Source organism: Strix uralensis, chromosome 17, assembly GCF_047716275.1.
Source record: "Strix uralensis isolate ZFMK-TIS-50842 chromosome 17, bStrUra1, whole genome shotgun sequence".
Taxonomy (NCBI): Eukaryota; Metazoa; Chordata; class Aves; order Strigiformes; family Strigidae; genus Strix; species Strix uralensis.
Window position 1 is genome coordinate 17,189,480 of NC_133988.1, and position 18,271 is coordinate 17,207,750.

Here is an 18,271-nt window from a genome sequence, read left to right on the forward strand (position 1 = left end):
TTTTTAACGGCTGCCTCGCCTGTGGCTCCTGGGCATCACTCAGCAGGTCTCACCCACCCCCCAGGTTCTGCTCCCGGCTCCGCTTTCCCCCCCAGCTCCCCCCACCTTTGGAACTGGGCGTTGGAAAACTGAGCTCAGCGGGACCGAGCTCTGCTCCTGGCGGCTGCTCTGCACTGCTTTGGCCGTTGCTCCGAGGACTCGGCAGCCCGGTGATTTTTTCTGAAATGGTGCTGTAGAAGGGCTGACAGCAGGGGTCTGTCCCCGGGGGTTCCTGAGCCCCCCGAACACAAAATCTCTGCCCTCCCCACTGAGCATCCCTGCCGCCGGCTGCAGGCTCTTTGGAAAGCCCCTCGCTGCACCGGCTGGCCCCGGCACGGGGACGCAGAGCTCGAACACAGCAAAGTGTTGCCCAAACCTCACCCTGGTGCAGCCAGAGCTGACCCAGCTCGGCCCCGGCAGGCCCAGGCACGGGTGAGGGGTTTGTTCTGCCCCGGTTACTGCCACAGCCCAGGCTCCCCACGACCACATCCCAGTGCTGGGGCACGGAGAGCGAGCGAGCCGTGGTCACCACGCTGGTGGCCAGCAGCAAGTGGAGTTTAGCCCAGGCCACAGCAAGAGGCTGGGGGCAACTTGTGCCAAACGCAGGTTTGCTGGGGGCTGCAGATGTCAGGGACAGCTGGCGCAGCCCCGCTGTGGCCAGGAGCAGCACCCCCAGCTGTGGCTGCGTGGGGGACGATGCTCCAACTCAGCCACCTGGCGGTTTCCTGGCAAAAGTTGTCCCAAAACACAGCACAACCCGGGCACACGGGTTTTGGTGCCCGGCCCAACAGCCTCCTTTGGCTGCTGCCCCACTGCTCGCCCTCCGACGGGCAGGCTCTGGGGGTGCCCCGGCAAGGTGCCCAGCCCTCGGAGCCCTGCGCGCCCCCAGCACCGCCCCGGGATGTCTGGGTGGAGGGGTCACCCGGAGTGAAGCTTGAAGGTATTTAGGTCCCCGCGATGTGGAAGCAGCCGGCAGGTCCCTGTGCAGAGGTGGGAGGCTGGTGGGAGGCTGCTGCCGTGCTCACTAAGTCTCAATCTGCATCTTTAGTCCCTCTAATGCCTTTGCAAACCTGCCTCGGGCTTTCCCGTGCCCCCAGCCCCCAGTTGTTGCGATGCTCTGTGGCTGCTGTGTGCTCAACCTGCGGAAGAGCCGCCCCGGCTTTCAGGGAGAGCAAGCACTGCTGCAAGTGGAGACACATCTTTCCTCCTGCTTCCCAGAAATGCAGGTGAGAGACCCTCCCTGTGCCCCCAGCTGAGGCTCGGGGCAGGCAGTGCTGCCTGCAGGCAGGAGGAGCGCTGCCAGGCCTGGGGGCAGGGGCCCAGCCCAGCCCCACGCTGGGGCCGGGGATGTGGCAGATGCTGGGAGCGATGCCCCAGCTTCGGGAGCTGTGGGGCCGGGGGCCGGAGCCCATGGCTGGTGGGCCAGGGGAGCGGGAGCCATGGCGTCCCGGCTCATCAGCTTCGCTGCAGCGTCGCCTTTGTTCTGCACGGTCCCTCCTCCCCGCCATGTGCTGAGTTAGGGGTTTCTGTAATGCTCTCCTGGGCTCTGTCTCTATCTGGAGGCTATAAAAACCCAGCCGGAGGGCGGCCGGACATGTCACCTCCCCGGGCGCCAGCACCTCACCCCAGGTAAGCACGGGAGCCTGGTGGCAGCTGCTCCTGCCCCCCATGGCTGGGTCCTGGGAGCAGAGCTGCCACGGGGACGTGTTGAGGAGGGGCCAAGGCCGCTAGCATGGCACGGCATGGCACAGCATGGCACGGCATGGCACAGCATGGCACGGCACGGCAAGGGGTTGCGGGGTCCTGCAGCCGGGGCGCGAGGCGAGGGCACTGCTGGGGACAGGCCAGGGCACCAGGGGCTTTGGCTCAGGCAGCTGCTTGCGGGAGGAGGAGCCTGCGCGGGCACGGCAGCAGTGGGCAGCCCCGTGCAGGGGCAGGCAGCATGCTCACCCCGCTGCGATGCGGCGCCGAGCTGCCAGGATGGCGGCCAAGCACCCGCCGCTCCTGCACGGCCCCAACAGCGGCGCCGGGAGAGACCCCGGCCCGTGCTCAGCACCCCACCGAGGGGACACGCGTGGGCTCCCCAGGGCGTTTGCGGCCGGGCAGAGGCTGGAGTCAGCCCCGCAGAGCTGCAGCCTCCTGCCTCCACCTGCCCGCGCTGCCCATGCACAGCGTGGCCCGAAGGCCGGTCCCGCGCTGGGGGGGTCCCAGGGAAGGGCCAAGCCCCCAGCGCAGGGCTGGCGGGTCTGGGCAGGCTGCAGAGGCTGGGCCAGGCTCGCGGGGGGCAGCGAGGCACCAGCCCCGGGGTAAGCGTTAAGGGTCCCGTTCCCCTGTGCCCCGGCAGAGCCACCATGACCCACCGCTGCAGGAGATCCTCCGGTCTCTGGAAGGTACGGCAGCCTGGGGAGCGCTGGCGACACAGCCTCAGCCCCGAGAACGCCCAGGCGTGGGGGTGCAGGGTCTGCTGGGGGCCTCTGCAGTCGCCAAGCCCCCTGACCTGCTCTGTCCCCCCCCAGATCGTGGTGTGGGATGAGCCTTTCTTCCAGGGCAAGAAGCATGAGTTCACCTCCGACTGCTACAGCACCCTGGAGCACGGCTTCAGCACCGTCGGCTCCTGCAAGATCGAGAGCGGGGCGTGAGTGCGGGTCACAGGGAGCTGCCACCCCATGGTGCTGTGGATGGAGGGGGGTTGGAGGGGGACGGAGGTCTCCAGTGCCTTTTGCCACCCGAGCCGCGGGGCTGCCTCTGCAGGAGAAGCAGCCTCGTCCCGTGGGGTGCAGCGGGCTCTGCCCTGGGTGTGAGCAGGGTGGTGGGTGCCGTGGGGGGGGTCCTCAGCCCCACCTTCCCACCCCCCAGCTGGGCAGGCTTCGAGCACTGCGGCTTCCAGGGGCAGCAGTTCGTGCTGGAGCGCGGCGAGTACCCGTGCTGGGAGGCGTGGAGCGGCAGCAACGCCTACCACGTGGAGAGGATGTGCTCCTTCCGCCCCATCGCCTGCGCTGTAAGTGCTCCAATCCCCCGACCCCACTGCTGGGCTGCTCCCCAGAGACCACCGCCAGCCAGGGGGCTGGGGAAGGGCAACCATGCCGACACTCTGCCCCTCTCGGCAGCAGGACTATGGGCGCAGCAGGCTGATGCTCTTTGAGGAGGAGAACTTCCAGGGCAAGCGGGGGGAGCTGAGCGACGACTGCCCCTCGCTGCCCGCCCTGGGCTGGGGCAGCAACGCCGTGGGCTCCTTCTTCGTCCGCTCTGGCGCGTGAGTACCCCGGGGAGTGGCGGGGGGGGCTTTGCACCCTGCCAGGACCCAGCACCGGAGCTGAGGATGCTCTGGCAGCTGCCGGCACTCTGCCCGCTGCCCAGCGCCCGCAGCGCGGGGTGCTTCACGGCGCTGCCAGCCCTGAGGCGCCGCCGCCACTCTCTGCTCTGCCACAGGTGGGTCTGCTCACAGTACCCGGGGTACCGGGGCTTCCAGTACCTCCTGGAGAGTGACATCCATGCGGGCGAGTACAAGCATGTGCGGGAGTGGGGCTCCCACGTGCAGACGGGCCAGGTCCAGTCCATCCGCAGGGTCCAGCAGTGACCGTCGGAGCCACCGTGCCACCGGCCGCGCGCCCTGGGCACCGTCTGTCCCGCGGGGCAGGGTGGGGGGAAAGCTCAATAAAGGCTCAGTTGTCCAAGCCGGCGCGCTGGCAGTTGGGGCAGGGGTGCCGTGGGGGTGCGTGGTTGGAGGCAATGCCGTGCCCGAGCGAGCAAGGACGGCGTGCGGCGGTGGGGGGAACAACCGTCCTTTTCTGCTCCTGCAGCCAGCACAGGCACCCGCATGCCGCCGTCACAGCCAGGCGCAGCCCCTGCCCGCCTCACCCACGCGGTGCCAGGGCCTGTCCTCAGTCCCACTGCCAGCCCCCCCCTCGGTGCTCGGGTGGAGGGGTGAGGAGCTGGGCACTGCACATCCCCCCTGCGAGGAGTGGGCCTGGCCTGTCCCTGCGCCAGCCCAGCTCTGCATGACTCCCCACTGCCCCACAGACCCCCCCCACCCTGCTGGCACTCCCCGGGGCTGGCTGTAGCTCCAGCGAGGCTGAGGAAGATGCCGGGCGGCCACTGTTGAGCCTCAGCCTCGCTCAGGAGCTGGAAAGAGCTTCAGGATCCATCACCGCACCTGTGCATGCCCCTGCACCCACCCCTGCACCTCCCCCTGCACCCACACACCCCCCCTGCACCCACGCCAGTTGGCAGCACCTCCGTGCCCGGAGCAGCGCGGGCAGCCTGGGGTGGAGGCAGGCGAGCCCCTGCGCCCACAGCCATGCAGGGGACAGGGCCAGGCCCTGGAGCAGTGAGGTGCCACCGTGGGCTCGCCGGCAGCGCAGCGGCACGGGCAGGGCCCGCTCCTCCCTGCCTGGCCCTGGGCTGCAGCTGCGGGAAACCTGGGGGCAGCAAGAAACCGTTGGGGGCTGCTGATAAACCACCTCCAGCTCATGAGAAAGCGGCAGTTAACTGGCGCTGCAAATGTGGAAAAAATTCTCATTTCGGAAGAGCTCTGGAGAAAAGGTTTGGTGTGATGAAAATGCCCCATTCCTGACATTTGAGCAGAAGGGCCACCATCAGAGACAATGCTGCCAGGAAGGGGTTCTCTCCACAGGAAATCATAATTAAAAATGTAGAATAGAAGAATAAACAAAAAGTTTCGGGGATGGGCTGAGTGAAACCCTCCTGCCGCCCCAGGCCAAACCCGTCTGGGGCCGCCAGCCAGCGAGACCCGGAGGAGCGGAGCTTCCCGGTCCCTCCGCAGCCACAGCTGGTGGGGAGCCCGGTCCTGGCCAGCCCCCCCTGCCCCCGCCCAGTCCCAGAGCCCCGGGGGGATGCGGGGGGCCGGGCGCGGGGCCAGCACACAGCCAGGCACAGCGGGCAGCTGGCGGTGGGGCCGGTGGGTCCCCGGGGTCCCGTCGGGGACCTGGACAACAATGCAAGAACCCAGACAAGTGGCCAAGCACTGCGGAGGGGCCACCACAAGCCCTCTGACCCCTGGGATGGGGGTTTGTCCTGCCGGGCAGGGCTGCAGCACCACCGGGCCCCCCCATGGCACTGCCGGGACCCCCCCATGCGCTGCCCCAGCAGCCACGGTCGTGTCCCCGCGGCTGGTCTCTCTGCCATCCCCTCGTCCCCACTGAGCGCGGCCGGGTCCTGCTCACCGTGTCCCCGGGTGGGACAGCGCTGCCCCCCGTCTCCCCCACGTCCCCTGCGCCATCCCCATGGGTACAGGGTGCCCGCACCACCCCAAATGGCTGTGGGGAGTCTGCACCACCACAGTTGGCCAGTGTCCTGGCAGGATGGTGGCCTTTGCAGCGGTAGCCACTATGGCTGCAGTGGGGGGGTGTCCCCGGGGGTGCCGCAGCGGGGAGCAGCGAGGGGCCGCGGGTGGGTTGTGGGAGGGGGGAAGGGGGCTCGGCCTCATTTCCAGCATTAAAATTTAATGGGAGTTGCAGCATCCTCCTGCGCCGTAGGTAGGGCCGGGCGGGGGCTGCGGGGGCTGCGGGGAGGAGGAGTTTGCGTGGCGAGATCTTCCTCTGGGATGCTCTCCGGAACGCTCCGGCACAAAGAGGCTGCGGGGCGGCCAGGAGCGTGCGGACCCCCGCGGCCCCCCAGCCCAGCCCTCCCCTGGGAAGCAGGTAAAGCTGCACTTACATTTCTCTCTGCTATTTTCCGGCTGGAAATGGGGCTCCTGGCCAGGCTGGTGGGGGCTGGGGGCCACAGGTAGAGCCCTGGGGGTCACCCCCCACCTCAGGGTGTGATGCACGGACAGGAGGCGGGGGGAGATGCTGCCCGGGACGCGGCTGGTCCTGCGGGCATCGCTCAGGGGGGCTGCGGGGCCGGCGGGCGCTGCCGCTCCCTCCGCTCGCTCTCCAAAGAACTGCCTCCCCCCCGCTATATTCTTATTCCCTGATTATAAATAATTTCCATGCGAACTCACCCGCAACGGCAGCAGCCACCAACTTCTCCCAGGGGGTCCCAGGCTGGGGGCAGCCCTGGCCCCGTGCTCTTTGTTAGGGGCAGGGGCAGCGCGGTCCCGGCCCAGCGGGTGATGCTGGGTCCCGCCGGCGCCGTCTGCAGCCCCCCTGCCAAAATTAATATTGACTGATGCACCACCTGTTTGTATTTTTTTTTCAGAAACCTCATCAAGAATAGGGCTCAAGACAGGTAAATGGATTCTTGCCTGATTTTCAGTGCTGCTGGAAGGAAATGTAGCCAAAATGCTGGTTTACTTCTTTGTCTTGAAACCACCATTTTCTCCTAAACCTGGTGATCTTAGGGAGGGGGTTAGAGGAGAGGCTGGTGCCAGCACCCCCCAGGGCACTTCAGCACAGCCCTTCTCCTGCAAAGAGTTAACCTGACAGATGCTACCCGGCTCCTTTTGGGGAGCCATTTTCTCTCCCTCATTGTCTCGCTGCCTTTTGTGTGTGAGAGCACATCCTGCCCCGGGGAGCCAGCAGGAGCCCAGAAATAATCAGATTTTTGGTCACTTCTGGGCTGGCAGGAAGGTTTTCTCCCCACCACCCCCTGCTTCTCCCAGGGCTGCCCAGCCCCGAGAGCTGCAGACAAAGGGTGGCCGCGCCAGCATCACTGCAGCAGCGCCTGAGCCTGGGCTCTGCCCGGGGACTGCGAGGGACAGGCAGGGCTGAGGGCAGGGTGCGTCAACCCCCCTGCCAGGAGCTGGGGGATCGGGGGTGCCCCAGCTCAGAGCTCGCCTCTCCCGGCACAGGCAACAGAGCCGCCGGCAGCGCGGCAGGAGCACACGGGCAGCTTGCCTGCTGCCCTCACCTCCCCGCTCCTGCCTGAGGCTGAGCTGTGCTCCCCTCCAGCCTCCTCCTCACTTGAGGGGGGGTTTAACCCCCATTTAACTTGGTTGCTCAGCCCCGGGGGCACTGTAAGTGCCCCCAGCCCCGCGTGGCAGAGGCAGCTCGAGCTGACGCTGGCCACCGCTGCTCGCCAGGCACAAGAGGAGCGTTTGGTTAAGCGTTGCCCGCACAAAATTGTTCTCCTGCCCCCCCATCTCCTGGGATGTGCTTCAGCCTGGGCGGGAGAGGCCACCCTGCAGCGCTCACCCTGCGCAGGCACGTCCCGCCGGCCCCACCGCGGGCACCTCCAGCTCGTATCCAGGCAGGGAATCCATTTGCCAGATGCTCAATGGCATCTCCAGTGCCTGCCGCCGCCCGGTTCCCTGCCGGGCCTGAGCCTGGCTCCCGCTGCCCGGACGTGCTGTCCCCGCGGCAGGGACCGTCCTGCGGGCAGTGGCCGCAACACAGCGGCTCCGCAGCTGAAATGCAGAGTCATCACGGCCCAGCTCCCCCGGGACCTGCTGCCTTGGTGGCTTTTCCACGCGGGGAGGGCAGGGCAGGCAGGGCAGGGCAGGGCAGGCAGCGCAGGCTGGCTGCAGGCATGGGCTGGCTGCTGGCGCTGGCCACGCGTGCCCCCGCATCCCTGCAGAGGTGGAGTGACTCCCACCGCGGTGTGGCTGTGACCACCGGCCACTCGGCTACAGCCAGGGAGGGACCCAGCTTAACCGCAGCGCAGAGGCAGGGGCAGCAGTGGCAGTGACAGTGCAGTGGCAGTGGCAGCAGTGGCAGAGGCAGAGGCAGAGGCAGAGGCAGAGGCAGAGGCAGGCAGCCCCTGCCCACACTGCAGGGAGTTCCAGCAGCAGGCAGGGACAGCGGGTTTGGGGCATTGCCACCATTTCTGGTGTGCTCCGTCCCAGTGCCCCCCCTGCCCTGTGCCTGGTGGTGGGTCCAGCTCCCCCCCGGCTCTGCCAGGGGACAGGCAAGGAGGGAGGGGTGGCATCTGGCATTTCCTGGTGCACTGGGTGTCCCTGAGCAAGCAGCGGGCAGCCCAGCAGACCCACATAGGTCCCCCTGGGGAGCGTGGGCTGGAGATCCTCCACCTCCTCCCTGCCTGCCCCTTGCCCGCTGCTGCCTGCCACAGAGCTGCCATGAGCACCCCGGTGCCGAGGGGCAGCGCTGGCTTTGGGGGGGCACCTGAGGGGCTGGGAAGGCATCTGGGCATCACCGTGCAGCCCTGTGTTAGTTTTCCGGAACTGGGAAGATGCCTGGGCCGATCCTCGCTCCCAGGGCAGCCCAGTGTGCGGGGGGGGGTGAACCATGGGGGGCACAGCATCTCCCCCTGCATCGCCACCCCGCAGGATCGGGCCCTTTCCTTCACCCCCCCCACCCCGACAGGACCAGGAGTGCTGCCAGCAGCAGTGGGGTTCAGAGCAGAGGGTGCTGCCTCGGGGCTTTCATCCTGCAGGGGTGGGGAGCTGCAGGGATGGCGGGAGAGCCACGGGGGGCTCTGCCTGCCTTCCTGCCTGCCCTGCCTGGCCCTCCTGCCAGGCTGCCAGCAGCACGATGTGTCCCCCCAGCTCGGCTTGGCTCGGCCCAGCCCGGGGCCAGCAGCGCGGCGTTGCTCTCCCTTGCTGCGTTGGTTGCTTTCTTTTACAGCTGCTAATGACTGACCTGAGGTCTGTTCACACACAGTCCCCGGCGCGGCCTCCCGGAGCAGCCAGACAGGACGGGGGGACGTTGCATGGCCCTTGCATAGCCGGTGACCACAGGTAGGACCCCCCGGGGAGGGGGACATGGACGGTGCCAGCCCCACGCTCTCCCCACCCCTGGTGACCTGGGAGGGCTCGGGGCAGCTGGGAGCCAGCCTTCCTCCCCAGGCTCCCCCCATCCCCTCACAGGCTCTCACTGGGCTCCAGCTGGGACCGTGGGGTCACACCGTCCCCAGGGCCACCTGCATGAGGGAACCCGTCCCCCACACGTGCCCAGCGGTGGGGAGGGGGCGGCCGCCGTGCTGCCCAGGGTCTCACAGCATCTCTGCTCCCCAGGGGCACAGCCCCAGCTCCGTGCCCGGAGGGGAGCTGCAGCTCGGGGACCCGCCATCGCTGCCCGCACACGGATGCCAGAGCCGGGCCGGCCCCAGCAGAGCCACCCGGCACCAGCTGCCATGGGCCGGGGGCCGGAGCCACGAGCCCGGCTGCCGTGGGGGACGCGGCCGAAGAGACGGCGACGGTGACACCTGAGGACATGGGTCTGCATGTGCGCGTGGTTTTTCTGCAAGGTGCTGGGGTCCCCTGCCCTCCTGCTGCTGCGTCCCAGACAGACCCAGCGCATGGGTCTTCCCATGTGCCCCCCCAGCAACGGGCAGGATGAGACCCGTCCCCTTCACTGAGTGCAGTGTAGGAGGAGGGAGAAGGGGCGGGGATGGGAGCGGAGCTGCGCCAGCTCCTCGAGGAGACACGACGGCCAGAGCCCAGAGGGACCCCGGTTGTCCCCACTGATCCCACCCGTCCCTGTGTCTGTCGGCACTGGTGGCACGTCCCGGCAGGATCCTGCCTCTATGCTGCTTTGAGGAAATAACCTGGTTTGTGGAGTGGCCTGGAGCATGGGCAGGGACAGGGGCAGTGCATCCTCCTCCCAAGAAGCCTCTGCATGGCCCCCGTGGGGCCATGGGGGGCCAACAGTGGCCCTGTAAGTGGGTGCCACCATTGCCCCGCTGCCCACTCCAGCAAGCGTCCCCCAAGCAGGCATACAGCAGGCTGGGGGCTGAGGGCAGACACAGCTCGTGACAGGCGTTACAGCCCCTCGAAGTCCAAAATGGAGGAGCAGCCTTGTGGGGACCGGAGGGACCTGGTGCTGCAGGAGGAGGAGGGTGCAGAGGGTGCCCTGGGTGCCCCTTCCCAGCCTTATTCTTCGGGGTGCAGTGCAGAACCGCGGCTCCTGCAGCCCCCCAGCACTCTGCCTGGCTCAGCCCCCGGCTCCCACGGGGAGGGGACAAGCCACTGGGCACCTCTGCTCCCGCCTCCCCCTCCTTCCACGGGCAGCGGGAGCTTGGTAGGGACCCAGAGCAGTGTTGCCATCTTGGCTGAAGCCTGGCTCTTGCAGAGCTGCCTGTGACCTTGCCCTGGGCACCTCCCGCCATGCTCCCACCTCTTCCCTCTCTCTGCTTCTTCCAGCTCCTTTAGCACCCTGACCCCGGCGCCTTGCAATGCCAAGTTCACAGGCTGGCACTGCCGGGATTGTCTCCTCCCTGCAGCCCCGTCTCTCGTCTTCACTGGTACCGGGGGTGGGCAACACACGTTGGGTGGGGGCACGCGCTGCTCGGGGCGTTCTGTGCCTCACCCGCAAGGACGGGAGGGGCAGAGCCCTGCGAAGTGTTTAATTCTGAAAGCAGGTGACATGACGCAGGCTAACACCCCCCCCGCCACTAACACCTTCCCAAATCTCAACCCTGTGGCAAAGCCCCGAAATCCTCCCACTCTCGTGAGCCTGGGCCCCGCTGCTTCCCTGAGAGCCGAGCAGATCCCCCGGCTCCCGCGCCGTGGGGGGCTCCCCGGGCCGGCTCTGCATGCTGCCGCTGCGCTCCCACATTAACCTACTAACTAACCCGCGGGCCCCCGCCGCCGCCAGGGTGCCAGGGGCTGCCGAAGTCCCCGGCCAACAGACTAACCCACTAACCGGCTCCCGCGCATGCCCTACTAACCGGCCTTGTCTCACCTCCCACTAACCACGGGCCGCCAGCGCTGTCTTTAAAGGGGAACGGAAAAGCTGGGTAAGTACGTTTGTGAGGGCCGTGGCGGTGACAGGCTGCGCAGGCAGGGCTGGGCAGCGCGAGCCCCCGCCGCGGGCAGGAGAGCGGCCGGCAGCCGCTGCCCGCGCAGGCAGCCCTCGCCGGCACGAGGAGAGGGTTTCTCCCCGCACGCCCTGCCCGGGTCCGCCTGTGGAGCCTGTTGCTGACTAGGAGCCTAAAACGGTTTTATCAGCAGAAGCTTTTCAGTTCCTTTTTAAGCCAGTAGATCTCTGTTACTAACACATTCCTGAACTGAATTAAACAAACTAACCGTTGCTGCTTTTCTCTTCATTTCTCTTCCAGTATGTATGTCCTGTAAGTCAGACCAATTGTGCCATGCTTCTGTTACTAACCGCCTGTACTAATCGTTCTGACTTGTTTCTCTATTGCTACTAACAAATACTCTTTGCACTTTAACTCTTGGATGCTATTCGCCATGACAAACGAACCGTGGCCTCCTCCAGGACTCCTGGTCATTAACCTGCAGCAGCCCCTGCCGCAGCATCGCTTGAGCATCTTTGTCTCCCGCACGCTGCGATGGAAAGGAAGATGCTCAGGCGGGGGGGCTTGGAAAATTTCCCTATTGGCCTTCTGTTTTCCAAGAAATTTCATGTGGCTAAATGAGGAAAAAGAGGCTCAGTGGAAACAGGACCTGTTAATAACAATCAGTAACGGCCATAAAGGTCCAGCAAACCCAGTTTGCAGAAAGATTCAACCAAAGAGCGATGCTATTGCCACGAGCCCCACCAGAGCCCAAGCTCGGGGCTCTCCTGGGGCCCCAGTTCACCCGTCATGGGGAATGGCCTCGTGCTGCTCCCTGCACTGGCACGCGGGCGGTCCCGGGCTCCTCTCTTCACTCCCTTTGTCTCTCCACAGTTGATCTTGTGACTCTGGTGCATGTGGAAGCCATTGCCGGCAGCGTGGTCCCGACTAACCGCACGGCGCCGAGGGCTGCGGCTAACCGCTGGGTTGGTACTTGCAGGGTGTGTGTGTCCCCTCCCCAGGGCCACGAGCCGGACGGGCAGGAGCGGGCAGAGGAGGGTGGATCTGCTGCCTGGCAGAGCCGGAGCACAGCCCGTGCTTCGCCGTCCGTCCGTCCGTCAGTCGGATGAACGTCCCCTGCCCCTGCAGGGATCCAGCTCCAGGCTCTGGCCCATCTGCAGGGGTTTGGCAGCCGGGGTATGGTGTGGTCAGCAGCAGGGCAGGACCCTGCGCCCTAGGAGAGGACGGGGGCCCCGTGCTGCTGGCTGGGACCGGGGCTGGCTCATGGGGACAGCCCAGAGGTGCTGGGGGACACGGTGGCAGGGGGGGGTGCCTCAACCAAAGGTCAGGGCAGCTCTGGTGCGCAGGGCCGGGCAGCATCCAGTCCTGGCTGCTCTCTCTTGGCTTTGGCTTGTGCTCACTAGCCCTGTGGCAAGGACCTCCTGGGATAACCCAGTGTTGCAGGCCGGCTTCCGAACGCGACAGCCGCTCTCCTGAAGGCAGAGCCGGAGCGGGGTCCCCTGAGCAGCCGGGTTCACCCCGAGACTGTCCTCGTCCCCTTGGCAACCCACTCTGCACCCACCACGGCCTGGGCCTTCAGCCGGGGGGTCTTGCAGGGCTCCCTCCCCACCCAGCCCCACCCCAACCCACGGACCACACGCCTCCCTTTCCTGGGCATGGCTGGGACCAGGGGGATTTTGGGGCTGATGCTGTGTTTGACTGAAGGGGAGTGCAGAAGGTCAGGCAGAGGTGTGGGGATGGGAAGGACCCAGGGCCAGGAGGACAAGCTGGGCACAGGGCAGGGAGGTGCCCACTGGAGGAGGCAGGTTTGGGGCTCCCACACAGGTCAGGAGCACTGTGAGCCTCGGGCTGGCATTGCCAGAGCCCTCCCGTCGTGAGGGGCTGCCCCCACAGACCCCCCTTTGCAGCCCCAGAGCCACCTTCCAGCCAGCCCCGTGCCCGGGGGGACCCCCCAGGCTGGTCACTGAGGGGAGTGGTGGGACCACGAGTCATCCAGGTGGCCCAGAGGATGTGGGAGGCAAGTGCCACCCCACACAGGCAACAAGTGCTGCCTGCGGGCCCCTCGCTGGGGGCACCCGGGCAGGGCCACCCCCTCAGAACAGAGAGGGGGTGCTGGGCACAGGGAGAGGCTTCACGAAACAGCCAGGTTGCTCCTTTGCTCTGCCCCAGCCCCTTGGGGCTCCCTGCCCCTGCTCCCCATTTCCCTTGGCTGGGACAGGAGTCAGTCTGTCTGTCTGTCCATCCGTCCCCCTTTGCTGGTGCCCCCAGAGCTGCCGGACAAGGGGAGGTGGCAGCGCAAGAGGGGCACGAGGTGCGGATCCCCCTTTACCGGCTGCAGCGATGGCGGGTGGGGGGCTGCCACCCCCCAGCAGTGGCGTGGGCAGAGATCCGGGGATGGCACCCGACCTTGGGGTGCCCCGTCCTGCCCAGGGCACCCCGGCCCCAGCCCTGCCAGGACTCCGCTGCCGCCCCACACCCAGCAGGGTGGGAGCGGGCACGGCCGCGGTGAGGCTGGGGGCTGGTGTGGGTGCTCTGGGGAAGGGGGTCCTGGGTCACCTTGGGGGAGCGAGCGGGTGTCCCATGGGTCCCCAGGGCCCCCAGGATGTCCCCGAGGATGTCCCTGCTGCCTGTACCGTCAGCTGTGAACATGGCAAGTGTGCAAATGGCCTGTGGTCTGGTGTCTTTGTGGGGTGGGGGGGGCTGGGGGTGCCCCGTGCTGTGGGGCGCGTGGGGGCCGGCGCGTGGGGGCCAGAGCAGGCAGCTCTTGAGGCCATCTCGGCATCCTGCTGAGTAGCCAGGGCCACTCGACGGGGCATGGGGGGGACAGAAAGGCCACAGCCCCTGGGTGCGGGGAGAAGGGGCTTCGTCCTGCGGCGGCCGGGCAGGGCACTGCGAGGGGGGGGCACAGGAAGGGTGTCTCCCACCCCCGGCATCACCGGAGGGTGGCCCTGGAGCGGGGCAGTGACAGCAGGCAGCGCGGGGTGCGGAGCCGGCAGCGGGCACAGTCCCCAAACTGGGGTCACACCGGGGACCCCCCGCGCCGGGGACGTGCCCTGGGGGGGTTCGGCGGGGAGCGGGGGGGGTGGGGGTGGTGGCGGCGGGGGGAGCCGCGGCCAGCAGCGGGGGGCGGCGGGGGCAGCTCAGCGGGGTGCAGGGTGCAGGGTGCCCGTGGGGCGCGGGGCACCCGCCGGTACCGGCCCGGCCCGGGAGGGCGGCGGCAGGTGGAGCTCGTGCTCCAGGAAAGCCCTGCCTGCAGTCCTGCCTGCAGCCCTGCCTGCAATTCAGTAGAGCCCTGCCCGCAGCCCTGCCTGTAGTCTGGCAGAGCCCTGCCCTCAGCCCTGCCCGCAGCCCCATGCAGGCAGCCGGCGGCAGAACCGAGGGCAGAGGCACCAGCTCAGCCCCCCAGTCCCGGGCAGAGATGTGCCACTGTTGCCTCAGAGCACCCCAAATCCCCGGGGCAGGGGGGTCACGGCAGCACCCAGGCTGCCTCGCAGCCGCCAGCAGCTCCCGCAGGCTCCTGCCCAGCGCGGGGCGGGTGTGCAGGAGCTGGGGGGGGCCCAAACCCGTAGCCAGGGTGCGTGAGCGGCAGCGCTGGGGCCTGGCAGGTCCCTGCCTTGGTCCCAGCGGGGTCAGGCTCAGCCCAGACCCCCCCCGGAGCGGGCAGAGGGGGCAGCCCCCCCATCCCGCGCTGCCTGGGCCAAAGCCCAGGGATGCAGCCGCTGTGGAGGAGGCATTTTGGGCAGGGTGACAGCCCCAGCCTGGGGCACGAGGGACACGCAGAGCTGTGGGGAGGGGGGGCCCAGCTCCGGGCCCTGCTCGGCCATTCCCGGCGGCACGGGAAGGCAGCAGCCAAACCGCCGTGTTTATTTTCCCCCCAGTAAGCAGCATTTTGACATGTCACAGCAAGTCTCTCAAACACGTGTCGACAGAAAATGTGTACGAGCAAGGGAAACGCTGCTCATTTGCATCAAATCCCGAAGCGGTTCCGCAGGATGGAGACGCGGCGTTTCTGTGAGTGGCCTCTGCCAGCGCAGGCCGGGAGCTGCGGAGGGTCCCTGCGGGAAGGGCTCTGCCAGCGGCACCGAGAGCCCTGAGCACCCCCAGCTCCCCCGAACGCCCCGCTGGTACCGTATACTTGACATTCACCAGTAGCCAGGGTTAATAATTGTGCCAGTAGCTCTCGTCGCTGCACATACGGGACAATTAGGAGGTTCTGAAGCTTGGTCAAGCAAGACTTTGAGTGTTAAGAAGTTCATCAAGAACAAGCTTTGATCTCCAAACCCAGGAAATAGGTAGAACATCCCGGCCCATAAAGAGAATGCCTGGGATTGTGCTGAGGATGAGTTCTTTGACAATCTGGCAAAGTGACTAATCGATTAATTATCTTGGCAATGAAACTAACTTTGGAGTGTCCTGAAGTGAACTGCCTTCGTTAGAATACTAAAAAACACACCCACAGGTCAAAAAGCCCCCTGCCCAGGTTAAGACCCAGTAGTAAAAGCATTAGGTAAGTGTATTGTAATTGTGTGTTTATCATTAACCAATCAGTATCTAATAGGTGTGTTTGGAAAAGCACTAACCTCTGATTTTTCTGTATAAAAGAAGGATGAAAACCTGCTGTTGAGGTGCTTGATTTGGGGGAAAGTCCACCGAGCACCCAGGCCTGAATAAACACAGTATCTCTCCTGAGCGTGTTAAGGTTGCGTTATTGCACGCTGGGTGTGAATCCGCTTTTCGGGTAACACCGGTGCTGGCCGGGCTGCCGAGGGCCCCGGGGAGGTGGGCAGGGTGCCAGCTCGCGCAGCGGGGCTGGGGGCAGCGCACGGCAGAACAGCCGTGACCGGAGCGGGAGGGTCTCTCCCCCTTCCCCTGGCTCCCACGCTGCCCGGCTTCGCCTGCGCTGGCACCGGCCTCTCAGGGGGGTGCAGTGAGCCTGGGGGGTCCTGGGGTGCTCGCTGCGGGTGGACGTAGCTCAGGAGCTGGGAAACATCCCGGCACCCACAGCTCTGCCCAAGTCCCAGCTGCACCACGCCGCGCAGGGAGGTTTAGTGCCTCTGCTCCCAGATCTGCAAAAACGACATTAAAAAAAAAACCCAAAACAACTAATTTTCCATTTTTCCCCTCCCTCCCTTCACTCTGGGAGGCAAACAGAGCTGTGCTGGCCCCGCGGGTGCTGGAGGCGGCTGGCTGTACCATCACCCCTCACTCGGGCCCTTGGCGAGGGTTTTCCCCGAGCGCTGGAGCTTGACCCGGGACAGCACCGTGTGTTTGCAGGGACCCTGCGGTGGGACCGCGTTCGGCCCGGGCGTCGCGGCGTGGATTGAAATGCGGCTGTACGTGCGGCAACTTGACCTAACCTCATTAGGAAGGTGGAAGTAATACTAATTAAAATCATGAAGTCCCAAACTGCGCTTCTCTCCTGGTTTAATTTCTGGCCACTTCTCATTTCCACAACTAAGGCTCCACCAAGCTCATATTCCAAAAACGATAAAAAAGATGGGCGGTGCAAATTGAAACCCGTTTCGGGAACTTTCAGGGTGTCTTTTATCAGTGTTTACCCCCAGCGCTGTGGTGGTGCCAGCTGGGGACACACACCTACACCGCTGCCGCACCCCGCTGTGCAGGCAGCACCGTGCAGGCAGCACCGGCATCATTTCCCTGTGGGGGGGGTTTAGGCGGGTGCCTCGCTGTCCCAGGCGGTCGGCGTGGCCACTTGCCAGCGGACAAGGAGGATCCTCCTTCCACCAGAGCCGTGCCACCCGGCTGGGACCCACTTGTTTCCCAGGAGGTTGTGACTGTTCCGTATCTGGCGGCAAAGAGCCGAAAGCCGCGTGAGGAATAATGAGTAAAGCCGAAGCTTAAGACGGGGAGATCCTGGCACATCTTGAAGCAATTAAAATATCAGTTACAAACTTCCGCGCGTGCAAAGCCACCATCCTTTCCTCTCCCCCCTCGCAGAACAAGGCCGTGGCTGTCCCTTGGTTGGGCACCGGGATAAATATTTAAGTCCCGCCTGGAGCAAAGAGCAGGGTGGCTGCGCCGGCGGCAGCTCGCGGGGCCTGGCCTGGCCTTCCCAGTGGGCGGGGATGGTTTGTGAAGGACAAGCCCAGCCGGGCGCTCCGTGCTGGTGGTGGGTCAGCCTGGCTAATCCACCAGTGAGTAGCCCACCAGAGACAAACCCCATTCCCGCCAGCCAGGCAGATGTGGGTGGCCCCAGAGGCAGCAGGAAGGGCTGGGGAGGGGCTTGGGGTGATCCCTGGTGACCGGGCTTGGTCTGCCCTGCCGTGGGATCCCCTGCATCCCCAACCTGGGGTACAGTGCCTTTGGGGGCGTGTTCGGGCTCTCCCCTCTGCCGGGACGGGCTCCTGGCCTGCGCTGCCGTGCGCTCTCATTATTATGTGGGATTGTAAGGCGATCCATAATTAGATGCTAACTGAGTTTTCTCTAAGTTGGGTGAGGGAAGGTCACCAAGGTAGGACTGGAGTCAGCTTATTGTTATTATCAATCAATAACCTATTTATTTTCCAACATTCCTATTAACCTCTGCAAGCCACTCGCCGTTTCCATTTGAAAGGGCTGAGCAGCCGCTTTGCTGACTGGACAACTCTGATTGAAAATGTAACAGTGACCCGACCCCAAAGGCAGAATCCAATTAAAATCATTTTCATTTGTAGATTAATATTTTTTAACATGTTCTACATTCCTTGCTTCAGCATTTCACACAGGAACTGCTGCCTCATTACACGAGCAGCCCGTATCGATAGTGCCATAAGAAAATAATTATAATTAATTAGAGAGGGAGACAATGGGACCGTCCTTTTACGGGGAGCGAGGGGCAGCTTCAGCCGCCGCCGCAGCCGACGGGATAGGGCTGCCGTGCTCCCGGGGGAGGAGAGGGACAGGGCGGTCTCGGCGCTCCTTGTCCCACTCTAGAAGCTCAGCCCCGGGGAAGGGGGTGAGTGAGGGCCGCCCGTGGTCCGGCCCGCGCTGGTGGAAGAGACCAGCTGCCCCGGTGATGGGCACGTCATGGTGCGGTGGGTCCCATCCTCGGCCACCCGCAGAGCCTGGTGCTGAGCGCTGACGGGGGATGCGGGGACGCGCAGTAATTGGCTGGTGAAGCCTGGTCTTAATGTAAAGTCTATTATTAATAATATGACTTTGATAATAAAAAGATTAAAATTAAGTTTATGGTTTGCTGACTGCCCTTTCCACACTGTAATCATCTCTCATTCATATTCATGAACCGCTCATTAGTAACCACTGCTTACAAGCAGGCTAAACAGCCAAACCATTCAGCAGCCACCATCTCCTTAACTGCTTAACTTGCTCACTGATTACCAACATCAAATTAACTCTGCAGAACGGATCTAATAAGCTTCCTGGTGGCTTCAAACCTCCTTGAAAATTGCTCTGATGTCTCCATGGGGCCCTATTAAAAAAAAATCCTTCCCTTGCGAATATTGCGCTCTTGTGCGAGTGATGCATCAGGCTGCGGCGGCCGCCCCGTCCCTGCCCAGTGCCCGCAGGCTGCAGCACCCAGGGTGCACCCCCAGTGACCCCCAGTGACCCCCAGTGACCCTTCAGAGCCCCTCGCCCAGGGTGGGGGGTGCCTTTG

At 65.1% G+C, this 18,271-nt stretch overlaps 1 protein-coding gene and 1 long non-coding RNA gene across 2 annotated transcripts; both read left to right on the forward strand.

Moving 5' to 3' along the window:
• Positions 1-2,390: 2,390 nt before the first annotated feature.
• Positions 2,391-3,616, forward strand: CRYBA4 (crystallin beta A4). The gene is made up of 5 exons (XM_074887334.1): positions 2,391-2,429; positions 2,556-2,674; positions 2,896-3,037; positions 3,150-3,292; positions 3,469-3,616. The coding sequence occupies exons 1-5, from the start codon at positions 2,391-2,393 to the stop codon at positions 3,614-3,616; spliced, it is 591 nt and encodes a 196-aa protein (XP_074743435.1).
• A 1,968-nt stretch (positions 3,617-5,584) lies between these two features.
• On the forward strand, positions 5,585-13,319 carry LOC141951317 (uncharacterized). Its single transcript, XR_012631323.1, has 4 exons — positions 5,585-5,699; positions 6,199-6,228; positions 8,559-8,635; positions 8,912-13,319. It is a non-coding gene; the product is annotated as an uncharacterized LOC141951317 (long non-coding RNA).
• Positions 13,320-18,271: the final 4,952 nt, after the last annotated feature.